Source organism: Theobroma cacao, chromosome 9, assembly GCF_053813885.1.
Source record: "Theobroma cacao isolate CCN51 chromosome 9, ASM5381388v1, whole genome shotgun sequence".
In the NCBI taxonomy this organism is placed as follows: domain Eukaryota; kingdom Viridiplantae; phylum Streptophyta; class Magnoliopsida; order Malvales; family Malvaceae; genus Theobroma; species Theobroma cacao.
In genome coordinates this window covers 39,861,215-39,876,253 of record NC_142647.1, presented here as the reverse complement: position 1 = coordinate 39,876,253, position 15,039 = coordinate 39,861,215, and the positions used below count along the sequence as shown (strand labels likewise).

At 33.8% G+C, this 15,039-nt stretch overlaps 1 protein-coding gene across 2 annotated transcripts; it reads left to right on the top strand.

Annotated features, from left to right (window-relative positions):
- The first annotated feature begins 100 nt into the window (after positions 1-100).
- Positions 101-14,947, top strand: LOC18589762 (Transducin/WD40 repeat-like superfamily protein). Of its 2 annotated transcripts, XM_007014877.3 has the most exons (18): positions 101-589; positions 678-777; positions 889-942; positions 1,054-1,106; positions 2,108-2,141; positions 3,103-3,193; positions 4,386-4,477; positions 5,421-5,495; positions 6,833-6,924; positions 8,297-8,426; positions 9,912-10,001; positions 10,753-10,818; positions 11,142-11,233; positions 12,287-12,352; positions 12,475-12,541; positions 13,013-13,101; positions 13,485-13,611; positions 14,451-14,947. In XM_007014877.3, exons 1-18 carry the CDS (start codon positions 453-455, stop codon positions 14,493-14,495), a joined length of 1,500 nt encoding a protein of 499 aa, XP_007014939.3. In that variant the 5' UTR covers positions 101-452; the 3' UTR covers positions 14,496-14,947. The 2 variants fall into 2 exon arrangements, with proteins under 2 accessions (XP_007014939.3, XP_088665664.1); XM_088809538.1 differs by lacking the exon at positions 14,451-14,947 and having other exon boundaries at positions 12,475-12,546.
- The last annotated feature ends 92 nt before the right edge of the window (positions 14,948-15,039 follow it).

Below are 15,039 nucleotides of genomic sequence, written 5' to 3'. Positions count from 1 at the left end.
ACAATATTTGGGTTCCAGTTCATCTGTTCATATTTTCGGTGGCATGTTGTGTTTATTGGCTTTTGAGTTGGACCAAATTTGCAGTGGAAAACGCTAAAAAGGACTTCATTTCGTTAACATTAGCAGGGTTTCGAATTTCAATAGATTGATCGATTTTGATCGTGATTCCTGGAGAATTTTGGTCAAATTTTGGTTTGATTATTGTAATCTTTTATTGGGATTAGATGATAAAATTTTTAGTTGAAGAAGAGAAAAATCAGTTCTGAGATACAACGATAAGTTCGGCTGGGTAACGTGGATTCAAAGTTTCTTTTAGTACCTGGGGCTTGTTTAATTCGTCCAGAGGCCCAACCCTCTACCTCCAACCTGACCCGAATCCAGCCCACCCAACTTTGCGCGGTAAGCAAAAATGCGAAGTATGGCACAAAATCCCCAAGGCGGGAAAAGGGAAAATGCAACAAAATAATAAAGTGCAAATCTCCACAAAAAAGAAATTGGATCGATTAGCTGTCTCTGTTGTGTTTGTTCTAATGGACAAATTCTTGGTTCCTTCCAAACCCTCAACTGAAAGCCCTAAACCCAAGCCAAGGTATCTCTTTGTTTCTTTCAATCTCTACTTCTCTGAAATTTGGGGTTGAATGATTGATGCAATTCAAAATGTTCTTTTGAATCCAAAGATGTCGTCCATGGCAAAGAAGCATACTCGAATTGAACGGAAAGTTCGATCCTAAGTACCGCCACGACCTCTCTGGCCTCCTCATGCATTCTTATTCCGAGGTCTTTCAAATTTTCTTCTGCCTTTTTCTTTTTTTTAATTTTACTTTCATTGTTATTATTTTTTAAGGTTGATTTTGTTCAATTACTGATTTTTGCTTTGTGATAGCTTAGATTGGGGCATTTCCGCATTTTTATCACATTGATGGAAAGCCGTGTCAAACCCATGTATGCATCAAATTCTTTAGGGACATTTACAAATTTTTTTTTTGAAAACTGTTTCCCAGCTTTCCTTACTCTATTTAATCTGTTGCATAAACTTAGACATCTGTTTTGTAGATTAATCGGATAAACAATGCTGTGAATTCAGGTGGCCAACTTCCATTCAGAATGTTAGTGGTTCTTATCTCTCTTTTTTCTCCCTTATTCTTTCTAGTGAATATTTATGTAACTTGGTTACAATTATCACTTCTGAATTCTGATTATTATCTCTGTAATAGTTTGTCATTGGCTATTATTAGTCATATTTAACTCAAGAAATATCTTTGTGCAATGTAATTTCCTCACTAAATACTATTTTGACAGGGATCTGTTTCACTACTATAATTTGTGTATAAGCATCCGTTGTACATAACCCATCTGCTAGAGAGAGCTAACTATTATGACAATTTTTATCTGAAAAAAAAAAATCAGAAATAACGATGCCTGCAAATTGATTTTCAAACCTTCTTTTTTGTAATGATGGTGATACTGTTCTATTGTTATTTGTTGTTAGAAAAAGGCGATAATAGACCTGTAGAACAAAAAATAATTAATTTTTACCTGTTGGAAGCTAAATGTCAGTGGCATGAGCTAGTGTTTGGATCCGTCACACCTTTCTAGCTGCATTGATAAAAGTTGGGCGCAATGATTGGAATTTTGACCAAATGCCATTTAGTATATTTTTTTAAATAGTTACAATCTCACTTTTTGAGTAAATAAAATTTTAGATGTTTAGATTTTTTTTTTCAAGTTATGGTGTTAATTGCGAATGACTCAAAACTACAGCTTTTTCCCTTAGACTCGAGCTGTTTGCTAAATATTTCAATTTAATTCTTAATTCTGTAATTATTTATTTTTGTTCCAAGTGAAGATCAGAGATAATTTGATTTGGCCTCTCTTTCCAATGTTAATTCCTTCTACAATTACCAGTTACTACTTACTACAAGTAGTTCTCTTGAGAATTTCTATGATCATCCTATTTGTTTTAGCATTCAATTGTGCATTTTCTAGATTCTTTTGAACAAGAAAAATTGTTGTTTGGTGAAGCCTTTGATATCCTCTCTCTCAGATATTATTTATTCATACCTCTTGTTTCATTTCAAGAGATAGTTTAATATGATTCTCTTTTCAGGCAAGGAATATCTGCAGTTGACTTTGACAACAAGGTGATACCTCCCATTAATATCTCATTAAATTATAGCTTCTGAAATCTTTTGATGATAAATTTACCCTACTAATTGTGTTTCTTGACTTTTTTTTTTTTAGGTTTATACAAATTTCTTGTAATTGTAAAGCTAGTCATTTAAGAATGATATATATATGTATATATTATATTGATTTGGATGAGTAAGAATGACATATTTTGGACTTATGGTTCAACTCAAAGTAGGGGTTGAGTATGACCCTAGCTAAACTATTTAAACTTTGGTTTCAGAATAGTCTGAACATATTTAGAAATTATCAAGCCATGTTTTGAAGTCAAAATTTGATTTTATGAGAAGCCAGACACTTATTTGAACTTCCTGCAAAATAACAGTCGCATTTTAAGGTAAAAATAGGTGACCATTTTTTTGGGTACATGTTACTTGGCTACACATGGGGAGCTAGCTCTTTCTCATCCTGGAAAGTCCACCCTCCCATCTCCAAGATTCGAACTTAAGGCCTCCAGTTTGAATTTTCAAGTTCTAACTATTCGGTTGTCCCCCTGGGCACAAAAACACATGATCATACTATAACACTTTGTCAAATTGAAACTACTGTTCAAGGGCATAGTCATAGGCATGAAGATTTTTCATTGGGTTAGTATGTACAATGGGTGTTTATTGCAGAATTATCGTGTCCAAATGTTAATGTGATATCTGCAAGCATACTAGAAACCATTGTGTCTACAAGGCCTATGCACCATGCCACTAAATAGGCGAACTAATTTGAGTTTTACTTATTCTGTTGCAGTTGGTGTGACTTAATGCGAGTTAACCAGTATGAATAAGAGATACTTGCTATTTCTTAATTTTCTTCCCCTACCTCACCCTTTGCTTTCCATTGCAACTCCTACTATTCTTTTTGTCCTTCTTTCTCTTCTCTCTCTAACCTCCCCTAATTTTTTGCCCATATAATTGTCTCCAGGGAATTTACTTGGTGTCTGTAACAAAATCAGGGTGCTTAACAGTGCATGACTTTGAGACTCTATATTGCCAAAGTAATGATTCACTGCCACGTAAGTTGATCAACTAAAGGCTTGCTTTGCCTCCCCCCCTTGCCTTTGTGTTAATCTTCAGCACATGTATATGTTGGCAGAGCAAAACAGATGCTTTTTTTTTTACTTGGGTCTCTACCATATTTGCTATGCTTACGTAAAACTATAATGTACATTATGCCTGATTTTTGTGCACAAGTTAAATTGAAAATTGCATCATTAATATGCTTTTCTGACAATGTCCAGACATTTGTGGGTAACACATGCATGTATGTAGAAACCCTAAATAAAATTCCTGCAGTTAAACAATGGTTTTCTGAATTAGGAGAGAAACATCAGACAATATTGTTCAAGTGGCATACCTATTTAAACATGGTGGCTTTGTATTCTTAGGTAATTTGCTCATGATTGGACTGAATATCTGAAACCATGGTCTGATGTGCACCTTTTTCCATGTTAGGGGTAGGGTACAGTTATGAAAGAGCAGAGGATAAGGTCTACATACTTACTCTATAATGCTTAGTAGTTGCTCATTTGGTAATAATGTGCCATCCGGGGATTTGGTTTAGGTGTCAGTTTGTCATGATGTAAATCTGCCACTCGAGCCTCATCTTCTTGAATCGTTGGTTATACAGTTATTTTCTCGTCATTCACTGGGTAATTATATGTCATCCAGGAAATTGTTTTGGGGTTCAGGGTGTCATTGTCTAAACCTGCCTGTTTTACAGTCAGAACTCATTTTGGTAGCCCTTCTGCATAGTTGCCATGTGGTTACTCATGTTTAGGTCCTGCTCATGGTGTTGGGTGCAACAAAAGAACATATTGCATCCGCAATGTCTTTTGCATAATATTCTCAACATCTATGATGGTCGTTGTTAGTTGATTAGTAGGTCTGTTAGTTACAAGGATGATTGTTTCACCGTATCTCAACCTTAGTGATCCTGGATAAGGATGCTAATGAACTTGGTGGCCAAAAAAAGAAGTCACTTATTAATCACTCTTCTTTAGATTTTGAATTTCAAGTGAAAGGTACATCGTTTCAGTTTTTCCGATCTGGACATTTTTTAAGAGTATAAACATGTTTTATTTTACTGTTTCCTTGTTCGTCTGTTTTCATTTTCTTTTATGGTTTCCTATCTGGATTCATACTTAGGTTCAGCTATCATGTATTCTTGCCAATCTATCTCACTTGTTTGTTACTTCTTTGGAATAGGCTTAACCGAAGATGAAAGTAAGCACTTACTGCACCTCTATTTGCGACAACAACTTGATGTTGTTCGGTGGAATCTTGCTAACCAAGATGAGGTTCAGTTTAGTTACATATCCACAAACTATTATATGTTTAGATATTGTAGATGGTCTAATGACATTTTACTTCACTGTAATTTGCACTTGCCATATGTAAAAGGAAATGGTTAGCATAATGTTCTTGTATATATTTGACTCCAGCTTATGGGTGGTAGTATAACTATAGAGTTTACTAAATGTCATTGGTCAAAATTCAGTATATAACTAACAAATAATGTTTATGGTGGATTTGCTGTTTTCTTAATTTGGATATTTTCCTTGATGATGACATTTCGAACTAGTGTGGCAATAACTATTTCTGTTTTACTCTTTAGTTTTGTTCTTCTTTATGCTGTAAATGTTTGCCTTAGTTTTTATTTATTATTATTATTATGTAGCTTTTTGTACTAATCAATTTCCAACATCTAGGGTTTTAGGGCATGCATAGATCTGGCTGTCAAAACTTTGTAGCTTGCTTATTAAGGTTTCTTGGCTTCAGGAATACACAAGTGAAAACCACTGTTTGAATTATTTAAGAAATATAGCATGTACATATGGATTAAGCGGAGTGGAATATTTTTGGATTATTAAATTTCACTGATATGAGTTAGATCTGCATTTACTCATGTTCACCTCTAGATGCATAATGTTTCCAAACATGAGACATACCTTTTTTTTTTTTTATGTCCAAAGAAACTCGAATTTCATACTTGGATTCTCTAGGCTATTATTCATGTATGGGTGGTCAAGAGTTTAGAGTTCTGTTTTCCTCTATTTTTTGTCACTGTTTTTCTAATTTGATTTCAACAGCACTGATCTAATTACTTTATGTGTCTGGTTTATATAGCATTAATTAAATTGTGAATGCTCTGATGGATGGTGCGTAATGTGGTTGTAACTGGGTTAATATCATTTTTTATCTTGGACTTCTAACTTTTGACATGGTTGTTTACTTTTCTAGGTTGCTTGTACTTCTGTGAAAAGTAATGAAGTACTGATCTTTGATATTGGTTACATCTCTTCTAAACCAGTTGAGGTAAGTTTCTCTTTTGGTTTTCCTGTCATATATGAAAAGTATCTTTATTGAATGTGATATTACCAAACTCCTATGTGGATTAAATAATCATAGATTCGTTTCTATCTATTATGGTCGAAAATAGTTTTAGCATGTTAATCACACTGATATAAATAAATACAAACATCTACTACTATATTCATTATTATCTACAAAGACCAGCTAGGGCATTGAATAGCAGGAGCAGAATTTCTGGTATTTTCTATAACGAGGTGTCAATGTATCTCTGGAGAGAGAAAGAAGATTGGCTTTGGGGACTTGCAGAGAAACTTGAAGTGTTTAGTTGAAATTAATGTAGTTTCATTTAGTAAGCAACTTTTAACAAGATTCTGAGGGCCATGATCCTCTGCTTCCATTGCTGACCCATAACCATACTATGACACTGCTTTTGCATCGGCACAAAATTTCTTCTACCCCCTGATATGTCACCATATTGACATTTGGTGGTTGGATGTACAATTTGGCCTGAATTTATGGGAAATTGCTGACATAGGAATGGATATGTTTTCTAAGGTAAAGAGAACTTTTGAGTTCTTACTAACTTTAGGGTGAGAGAAATTGAGAAAGCTATTGGTCTCAAAAGGAGTTTTGAATGTATGGCATTGACAGAATAGGGTCTGAGGGAACAATTATATAATTATTGAAGTTAATTATAAGACACTTGGTTTGGAATAATATATCTGACAGACACGGACCCATTATCTGGCATTTATTCATGAGACGAGGAATGAAAGAGGAACTCTTCCACATCAGGTTGATATTCCCAATGGGTTGTCGTAATGGAATTATGAGTGACTGCATTTAGAGATTTGGAGTTTAAGCCTGATAAAGTATAATGGAGTTTAAATTCAACAATAGTTATTGTGATTTCCTTGCTGAATTTCGACAGGTTGATATAAATTATCTCTTGCTTCCTTGATTCTCTCAAATTTGGACCTCTGTTCTGCATTTATTCACTTCTAGCACTGCAGAGTTTCTGCGGTAGCTACTTTTGATGCACTTAATGTGAATTCTTATAATGTTCAAATACATGTATTTGATCTGAAATTTTTTATGATCATCCCCTCTTAAGCTCCAATCTGATCCTGTATTAGGATATGTAAGTAAGAGACTTCAAATAGTTTTTATTAGTCATTTAATTTCCAAGTATGTGATAAACTGATTCAAATAAATCAGTACAGTTGTCAGTTTTATTCTTTTGTTCAAAAGTTAACCATCAGGGAATTATTTTAGTTTCCTTATATCTGGTAACATCCTCATTTTAATGTATCATGATAATTTGTTCACTGTTAATTCAGGTGTTAAGAACGAGACGCTCTCTCTCTGTTCTTGGTTCTGAAGTCTATAAGGGTCTATGTGATATAGCTTTTACGGCAACTGATGATTCAAGGTTTGTAAAAAGCTGAGAAAAATATTTTCCCCCTCATATTGGATATGGATTTTTGAAAGATGAAAAATAAATACGAAATTATGAAAAAATATAGTAACTGTTCAGGCTTATTGTGAAGAAACCTGAACTTGGTTATTGAAGTAGAGTTGTAATATTGAGTTAGTAAAATTGACCCTTTCATATTGAGAAACCACTTTTGTTAACAAAGTAGAAAGGAACACTAAAACGTCATAAATTTTGGAGACAATTTTGAGTGGCCTGATGTCAACCTGAGAACTGCATTTAAGATTATTATTTTTTGTTCTGCTGTGGCACAAGAAGCTTAATAGTTTATTAGAGGTTTGCCTGGAACATTCTTTATGCCTTTCCTCTGCATATCTGGTTCCTTCATGTTAAAGTTATGCTTTGAACTTCCTTCTAAAAGGAAACTTTATGTTTTTGTGTTTTCTACAAGAACTACTTAACTCTACATTGGTATCCATAAGACGACTAGTTTGAGGTGAAAGCTATTAGTCTAGAGTGTTTGCTTCACTTGTATCCCATTGCTAAAATATTGACATATGAGTGTTTTTTTTTTTGTTTCAAATTTCCATAGATTGTTAGTTTTGCACATGAAGATGAAGACAAGGTATAAAACTATACTAGAAGCAAGGAAAGCTATTATTGTTAATCATCCTATTTATTAGGCCATTCTAAATTATTGGTAGTGTTTATAATGTTCTTTCAACGCTAACCAAAAATCAGAGAAAAATACCTGAAAGTATTCAATATTGGGAAGAGACATTGTTGTGAGAAACAGCTAGTTATTGATCCCCTTTTCAGATTTTGAACTAGCACATAAACGTTAGGTACAGATACATGTTGGAAACTATTTTCAGAAACTTGATGGTGAGAAACAATCTAGTTATTGAGCCCTTTGTCTGTTTATAAACTTGTTTAGCCATCTTTGCTATGACTTATACCCAAATATATCTTTAGAGTGCTCAGATCCATAATTGCCTGGAGTTACAGATAATAAGATAGTGGGGGTCCTGACAGGCCAAGCAGCAAACTAACTGATAATTCGGCCACATTGTTGCTGTTAGTTGTTGTTTAGGCATTGGAATTACTATAATTCAAAAAGGATTTGAAGTAATTTTTCCTGCTCTAATGCCAAGTTAACTAATATGTTATTTCTTAAATTTATTCTAGTAGCTGTTATTAATTTTGGATTCAGTATTGAACTTTTCCGATGGCTAGTTTTGGAATCTCTTTTATATTACTGGTCATATATGTTGGTTGATGACATTGTGTTGAATCGATTTAAATTTTCATGAGGTTTGTCTTTAGCTGCCAGTATTATTCTTTTCTTCCTGATGGTTGGTCACCGTAGGTTGATTGCTTCCGACACGCATGGCATAGTCAATATATGGGATAGAAGAAAAAGTGTTCTTCCTTGCCTCGAGCTTATAACTGGTTCCTGTAGCACCCTCAATACTATCCAACCGCATGTGGAAAATCAGGTTAATAAATTGAAGACCTCTCTTAATTTATTAAGAAGTTACTTATCTGAATCTGTAGGAGAAAATTATTTGTATGTCATCTTTGCTTTTTCCTTTTATGAGATGAGCATGAGACTTGTTTTATGTTACATGTTACTGAACTACATATTGAAGTGGTAAGAGTAGAGTTTAGCATTCATTTGTTCAAACTTGTATTAAAGGTGCATTATAATATTGAATTGAGAATTGGCTTTACTAGTCAGGCTTCAAGTCTTATAAATTTGAACAAGATTCTGATAAGGGCACCAAGTTATTGTGGAACCTTTTCTGCCAATTAAGAACAATATCTTTTCATGCGTGCTTTACTTGTCTAAATGTCAATGTAGTTAAATAGAATCAACAGATTCGCAAATGAATCTTCTATGGCATATATCTTTACATCTATGCGATACATAAAAAATTGAGGTCCAACTATTCCCAACCTGATGCATGTTAGTCCTCCAGACTCAAGTATGTTGTTGGAACTTCGTAAGGGTATTCTTGATGCTTGCAAACAAATGTGGGAGCTCAATGGGCATTTCACAGAGTGTTGTTGCATATTGAGACTGGAATCCCCTCTAATGCCATGATGCATTGGTGTTGATAGTAGTCAGACTTTCTCCCCTTGCTGGCTGGAAAAAAGAAAAGGAAAAGGAAAAGGAAAAAAGATTTGGAAAAAAAGGAGAGAACCAAAAAAGTTTGAGGGGAACAAGTAAGTTAAAAAAAAAAGAGTAAAATTGAAGGATAAATAACATGAAATATTATAACACAGTACCATTAAATATGAAAACTCATTATTATGATATATAATTGATTTGAATGGAAGGAAAAAAAATCTATAAATGATTAGTATAATCAGTAAAACGAAATCCATAGTTATATGTTATATTATTTGAAATGCATAAATATTAACATAATATACAAAATTTAAAACAATGAACATATCAATCTATAATGTAATTAATGCAAATTAATACATCAATTAGGATTAATGTGAATTTATAAATGTTGAAATCAATTCTAAAACCTATTTGTGGCTATTCTTTTGTAAATATAATACAGGTGTATGCTTATTTAAACAAATTATATGTTTATTTTCAATAAACAATATTTTTAGTTTAAAACTTGCAGCATAGGTGTTTATAAAATTAGAGAAAATGTTTACCCATTTAAATAGAAAAAATGGCACTTATAGCATCGAAATGGAACACTTCTAGTTTTGTTAAGAAATCTATGTTATTTGGTATTCGATTTACTGAAGTTCTTATATTATATTTTGTAATTTTTCTTGGCTTAAGGCATTGTTAGCAACAAAAAAGTTAGTAAAGTTATTGAAAATGCACTCAATAGAAGGAATGTGCAGGTGTATTTAGTTTCTTTTATAGATGCTGTGCATTTTGTGGTTAGTAATGTTTTCTTTTTAAGCTTTTGAATAATCCTTAACCTTGAAAAGTTCATTTATTGTAGACAATTTTTGGTGCTAGTAAGGATGGGAATATATATATGTGGGATCTTCGTGGAGGAAGAACAGCTGCTGCTTTTCAATGTCATAATGAGGTAAGACATTGACGTTCTAATTTTTGTCTAGGAATACACACCACCAGAACAGGAAACTTTTTTAAGAAGGAACATGTAGAGTTACAGTTTAAATTACTTAAATATGGTTATTTACTTTTAAAATGTAAATCCAGCCCCTCCAATAAATTACATTTAGATAAATCTAAATTTCAAAATATATATTTTGAATGTGCAAGTTTGTGATTGTACTTTTAGATTTTTAAAGCTTTTCAAATTAATGTTCCCGCTTTTACAAAGCTATTATATCTTTTACTTTTATGGTATGTAGCTCAATGCATAGTTCTTCCATAAGGCAAAGCCAAGCCCATCTATTAACATTGCTCAATTTCAGGACTCAATTGTAATCAAGATGCATAATAAATATTGGTTATTCAGCTTTTACTTATGCATTTACTTTTTGAGTTATGTATGATCCCCAAGATTTTATATAAGGGAAACATGTAATGAAGTTCATTAGCCACCCCTTTAGGATGAAATCTTTGTTTGTACCCCACTTGTAATCTGTTGCATGTTGGCAAAAGTATGTCAGACTGTTGCTGGGACTAACAACCCTGCTAAGGACAAATAGTCCAAATGGTGCTAGCAGCAATCTTAGCCACCTTTTGTCACTGTCAGGATCCATTTATTTGATGACTTATCTTTATGCATATGGTTAATATAGCTTTGGTAGTTGATAAAGTTGTATCTTAATGATACATGCAGTGACATTTGTAATGTTTGACTCATTTAGGCTGGTCATCCACCTCTAATATCTTTGAAGTTAGCAACAATGCTGGAAAAGATTGGATCTTTAAAGGTATTCATGATGAACTTGGCCACTTTATTTCCCTAGGGAAACACATGTGCTTCTGTTAGACTTTCATTTCTATAGGGCTTTAAGGTGGATAATTTCATTGCCTATGAACTACTAATATTTATGTATGCCAATATCCTCTTGAGTCTACCTGTTCATGAAAGTGCATTTTCATATCTTTATGTAAAAACATGCAGATGTGAAGGGTTCTTAGTTTATGGAATATGAAATCCAGGGGAGCATACTTTCATGTTATAGTAAAAACATAATCAACATTGTTGCTTTCCATAATATGCTCTTAATGATTTGTTCCCTTCTCTTTTCAGGCACAATCAGATATTGTTCCAAAGGAAATACACTCCATTGATCTTGATCCTTCTTGTCCATATCAATTGGCATTCCATCTAGATGATGGATGGTAGGTTGTGGAATGATACCAATTTATTGCCTGTGAATTTTTTTATCAGTGATTAATAATCAAAGAAAAGCAAATATATAGCAGTCATGATATGGAATGCATTTGCCTACCTATTCATTGGTGTTGATCATGAATCTACTGATTGTGGACATATTTTGCCAAAGCTTCCACCCTCAATAAATAACCGTTTGCTAAAGAGTGACTTCCGTTTTAAGTTTTGAATCCTGTAGATGCTTGATTTTGGCTACCAATTTATTATTTCTTCACGAGTTGTTTTATGGCAAGCAACCTCTTTCCTTTTCTCTCTTACCTTTTACTCAAGAGCAAGTCTCATTACATCATTAATGGCCATGTGTTAAAAAAGCCCACTACTCTCAATGGCCACATAATGGGGTTTCAATAATTGTTACCCATTTTGTATATTAAAGCTCATTTTAGTACTGTTACTCATTATGTTCGTTAAAGCTTGTTCTTGAGTAATTGTTTCTTTCTGCTCTATACATAGAGCTTTGACAACTTGTTTTGGCAGAACAAGATTCTTTAGACATAGGCAAATAGACTTTCAGTCTTAGTTCTCTCTCTCTCAAATTTGATTCTACTTAGCCATTCTCTGCCCTATTCTTAGCCTTGCTCTGCCGTTTACTTATTCTCTACCCTTTGTTCATCAACACTTGTTGTGACACTCAGTATTTCAGAGACTACTCTAGTTTTTCTCTCTGCCTATAGCACATCTTTTTTAACTTATTTGCAACACTACCTCTTTTTATCACAAGAACCTTTTATACAAATCACAAGCAAGCATCAGTAATTTCTTCAGGTCACTTTGCATGAAGTGCTGTATGAAATCTAAATATCTTCAGGGTTCATTTATGTTAAAATGTTGATTGCAGAAATTATAACTAATTATTATTGCGCCATGCATTCAATCTCCTTTGTTATTTTTACAATGATTAAAATGTTCATTTGCCAATAAGGTAACTCGCATTAGAGACCAAGAAGATTGGAAGCCCCAACTTTGATGTTTTCTTGTGTTTATTTCCTCATTTCATGCAGGTCAGGTGTTTTGGATATTTATAATTTAAGAGTTACACATGTTCATTGCCCTCCTCCAGCTTGGTTGTAAGTAAAAGTTGAATATATTTACAATTTCGTCATGTATTTATAGGGGTATTGGCAACTTGTGTATAATAAGTTCACATTTACTTATTCTTGTTCTTTTCTTTTTAATTTGAATTTGTTAGAAATGGAGCCAGCATATCAGCTGATCTACTATACTTGAGAAAACCATCATGGCTGCCAACATCTTCTGTAAGGTTTTTTTTTCACCGGATTTCCTTGTTCAACTTTTTTTTATATGATATTACAGAAATGGCCCAGTCCACAAGTCCACTATTCACAATTGGTTGCAAAACTCAGGATAACCTGGGCATTTGTGTCAATTTACTTGGAGGGGAAATAATTGGTCACATTAAAGGAAACATAACTTCTGATCATTGTGCAACAATCAGCTTAATTGTCGTCATATAATCCTTCACTTTTGTACTTTTGACAACATATATTCTATGATTGTTACATTGCATATGGTACAATGCATGCTGTATTGTCTCTATTAACGGCATCATTCAATACTTAGCAGCATATGCATCAGATAGCCTTTTCTGGGTTTTTTTTTTTTTTTTTCACAACTGGGGCTCAAACAGTCATACTTCTCCCTCGGAGCAGAGTATTGTTTTACTCATAAAAACGGTCTTATCTCACACTAGTATATGTCTGCTGCAGATTTACGCGGTCGGATCATCATCTGACAGTGGCATTCATATTTTAGATTTTTATCCAGATACCAGCTCTCCCAGCCATGTGGACTACAAGTAAGAGACTCCTTACACCTTCTTACATTAGCCATCAGGTTCTCTGGAGGTTGAATTGGTTATTTTGGATGGACAACCTGGTTTACATTTGCTTTGTTAGGTGAAAACATGTCGAATCTTAGTACTGTTCTTGTGTGAGTAAGAATGAATCAAAACAAACTGTTTTGTTTTTGTAGCAATAAATGCTGCTTATTTTTTGGAGTGCTGTCGTTGGTGTTGTGTTGCAATCTCTTTTTGATGGCTGCATTAGGTATTTTATAGGCATGGCAGTTACTTTCATGTACAAGACACCACTCATAGGAGGGTAACTGCATGTTGCTTCCAGGAGTTGATTTTCTTTTTCAAAAATCTTTTTTTCCTTTGTGTATCTTTTGTTGTTCTAGGGAGGATCTGCAGAGTTTGTCCAAGATGAACTATCAAAGGAAGCAAAATATTTTTGTTCCATTGTCTGAAGGTGTAACCACATGTGCAAGTCATCCCCTTAATGGTACCATTGTAGCTGGGACGAAGGTTAGTGTTTTATTCTGATACCATTAGATGATGGGTATAGTTTCTTTCAGTTCTCTAACTTCTTCCTTTCCCTCTTATAAGTTACTAATATGCGTTTTGAAAAAGGGATGGCATCATTTATAGGTGCCAATTTCCAAGCACAAGAACTTGTGCCTGACCAGGAGCTTGTGTACATAATCTCACCGGACAGAAAATAGATATGCCCTTAGGAAATTGACAAAGGGCATTTTTAATAACCATTACAGCCAAGCCAAATAACTTTCAGTATTCAAAGTTAAAAGTTTAAAAGAGAATAGACTTGTACCGAAGTCCTAATCGGAGAGTAAGCAAGCACATGTAACTGTATGGACTCTTCTTTTGCTATTGTTGTTTGTCATACTCTTAAGTAACATTGCATCTTCTTTCTGATAACAAGCAAGAACTTTTCTTTCCACAGCGAGTATCAATTTATACAAATCAAAATCATTATGATCATGATTTATTTCAATTTAAAATCAAGTAGTGAAACATTTACGAACAGAAATTGTCTTTTATTACCAGGATCATAGATCATTTAACAAACTTTAAAATTCTATGATACTGAAGAGCCTACAACCTTCAGTTGTTTGAGTTGGTTTCTGAAGCCTTTCACTACATGCTTGGATACAATAAAGTTGGCATTTTTTATTTTTTTGGTGGTCGACATAGTGGCATAGCTTATGCCCTGTTTCGTCATAATATGTATTGAAATCATTGTAGCCGTATATCATCATTAGCTTTAGATTTTAAAGTTTTTATTGAATGGCATCATTCACTTTTTCCTGTCCAAAGTCTGAGTTTGAATGAATGATTGGTTTCAGCATTCATCTTTGCTTGTCGTTTCTCAACCACGCCAGTCATTCTGAGGCAGAAATTTGTGTAAGCGACAGGAAAGGCCATCTGAAGTTAGGAAACAGGAGTTTTTCCCTACAGCATGCCAAAGAGTCCCGAGGCAAAAAAGCATTGAAGCTGGTAACTCAGAACTGTTTGATTGGAGTCTATCAGTTTCAAATATAGGATCTTGAGATCAAGTGCAGGGAATGATTTTGCTGTATGGAGGATTCTTCATTAACAGGTTTGTTTTAAAAGACAAGCTCTGCTGTATTATTGTCAATCTTTTTCTGGCACTTGATTTGTATAATTGTATAATGAATAGATTGCAAGTAGCTCTTGTTTCGTTATAGAGTAGATTAGATTCACCAGAATTCCTGTCTCTACAGTTTTGATCTTCCTAAAGATGCTGTATTTGTATCAATATACGCCAAATTAGTTTGGGACCCTAGCCATTACAAGCTAAGCAAGCATGCCTTAAGAGTTAGACCTCTTTTCACGTATTTAAATAATTGTAGTAAGACCTTGCTTCAGTGATTAGTCTTCCACCTTGTAACTCTGGGAGAATTTTGGTGGAAA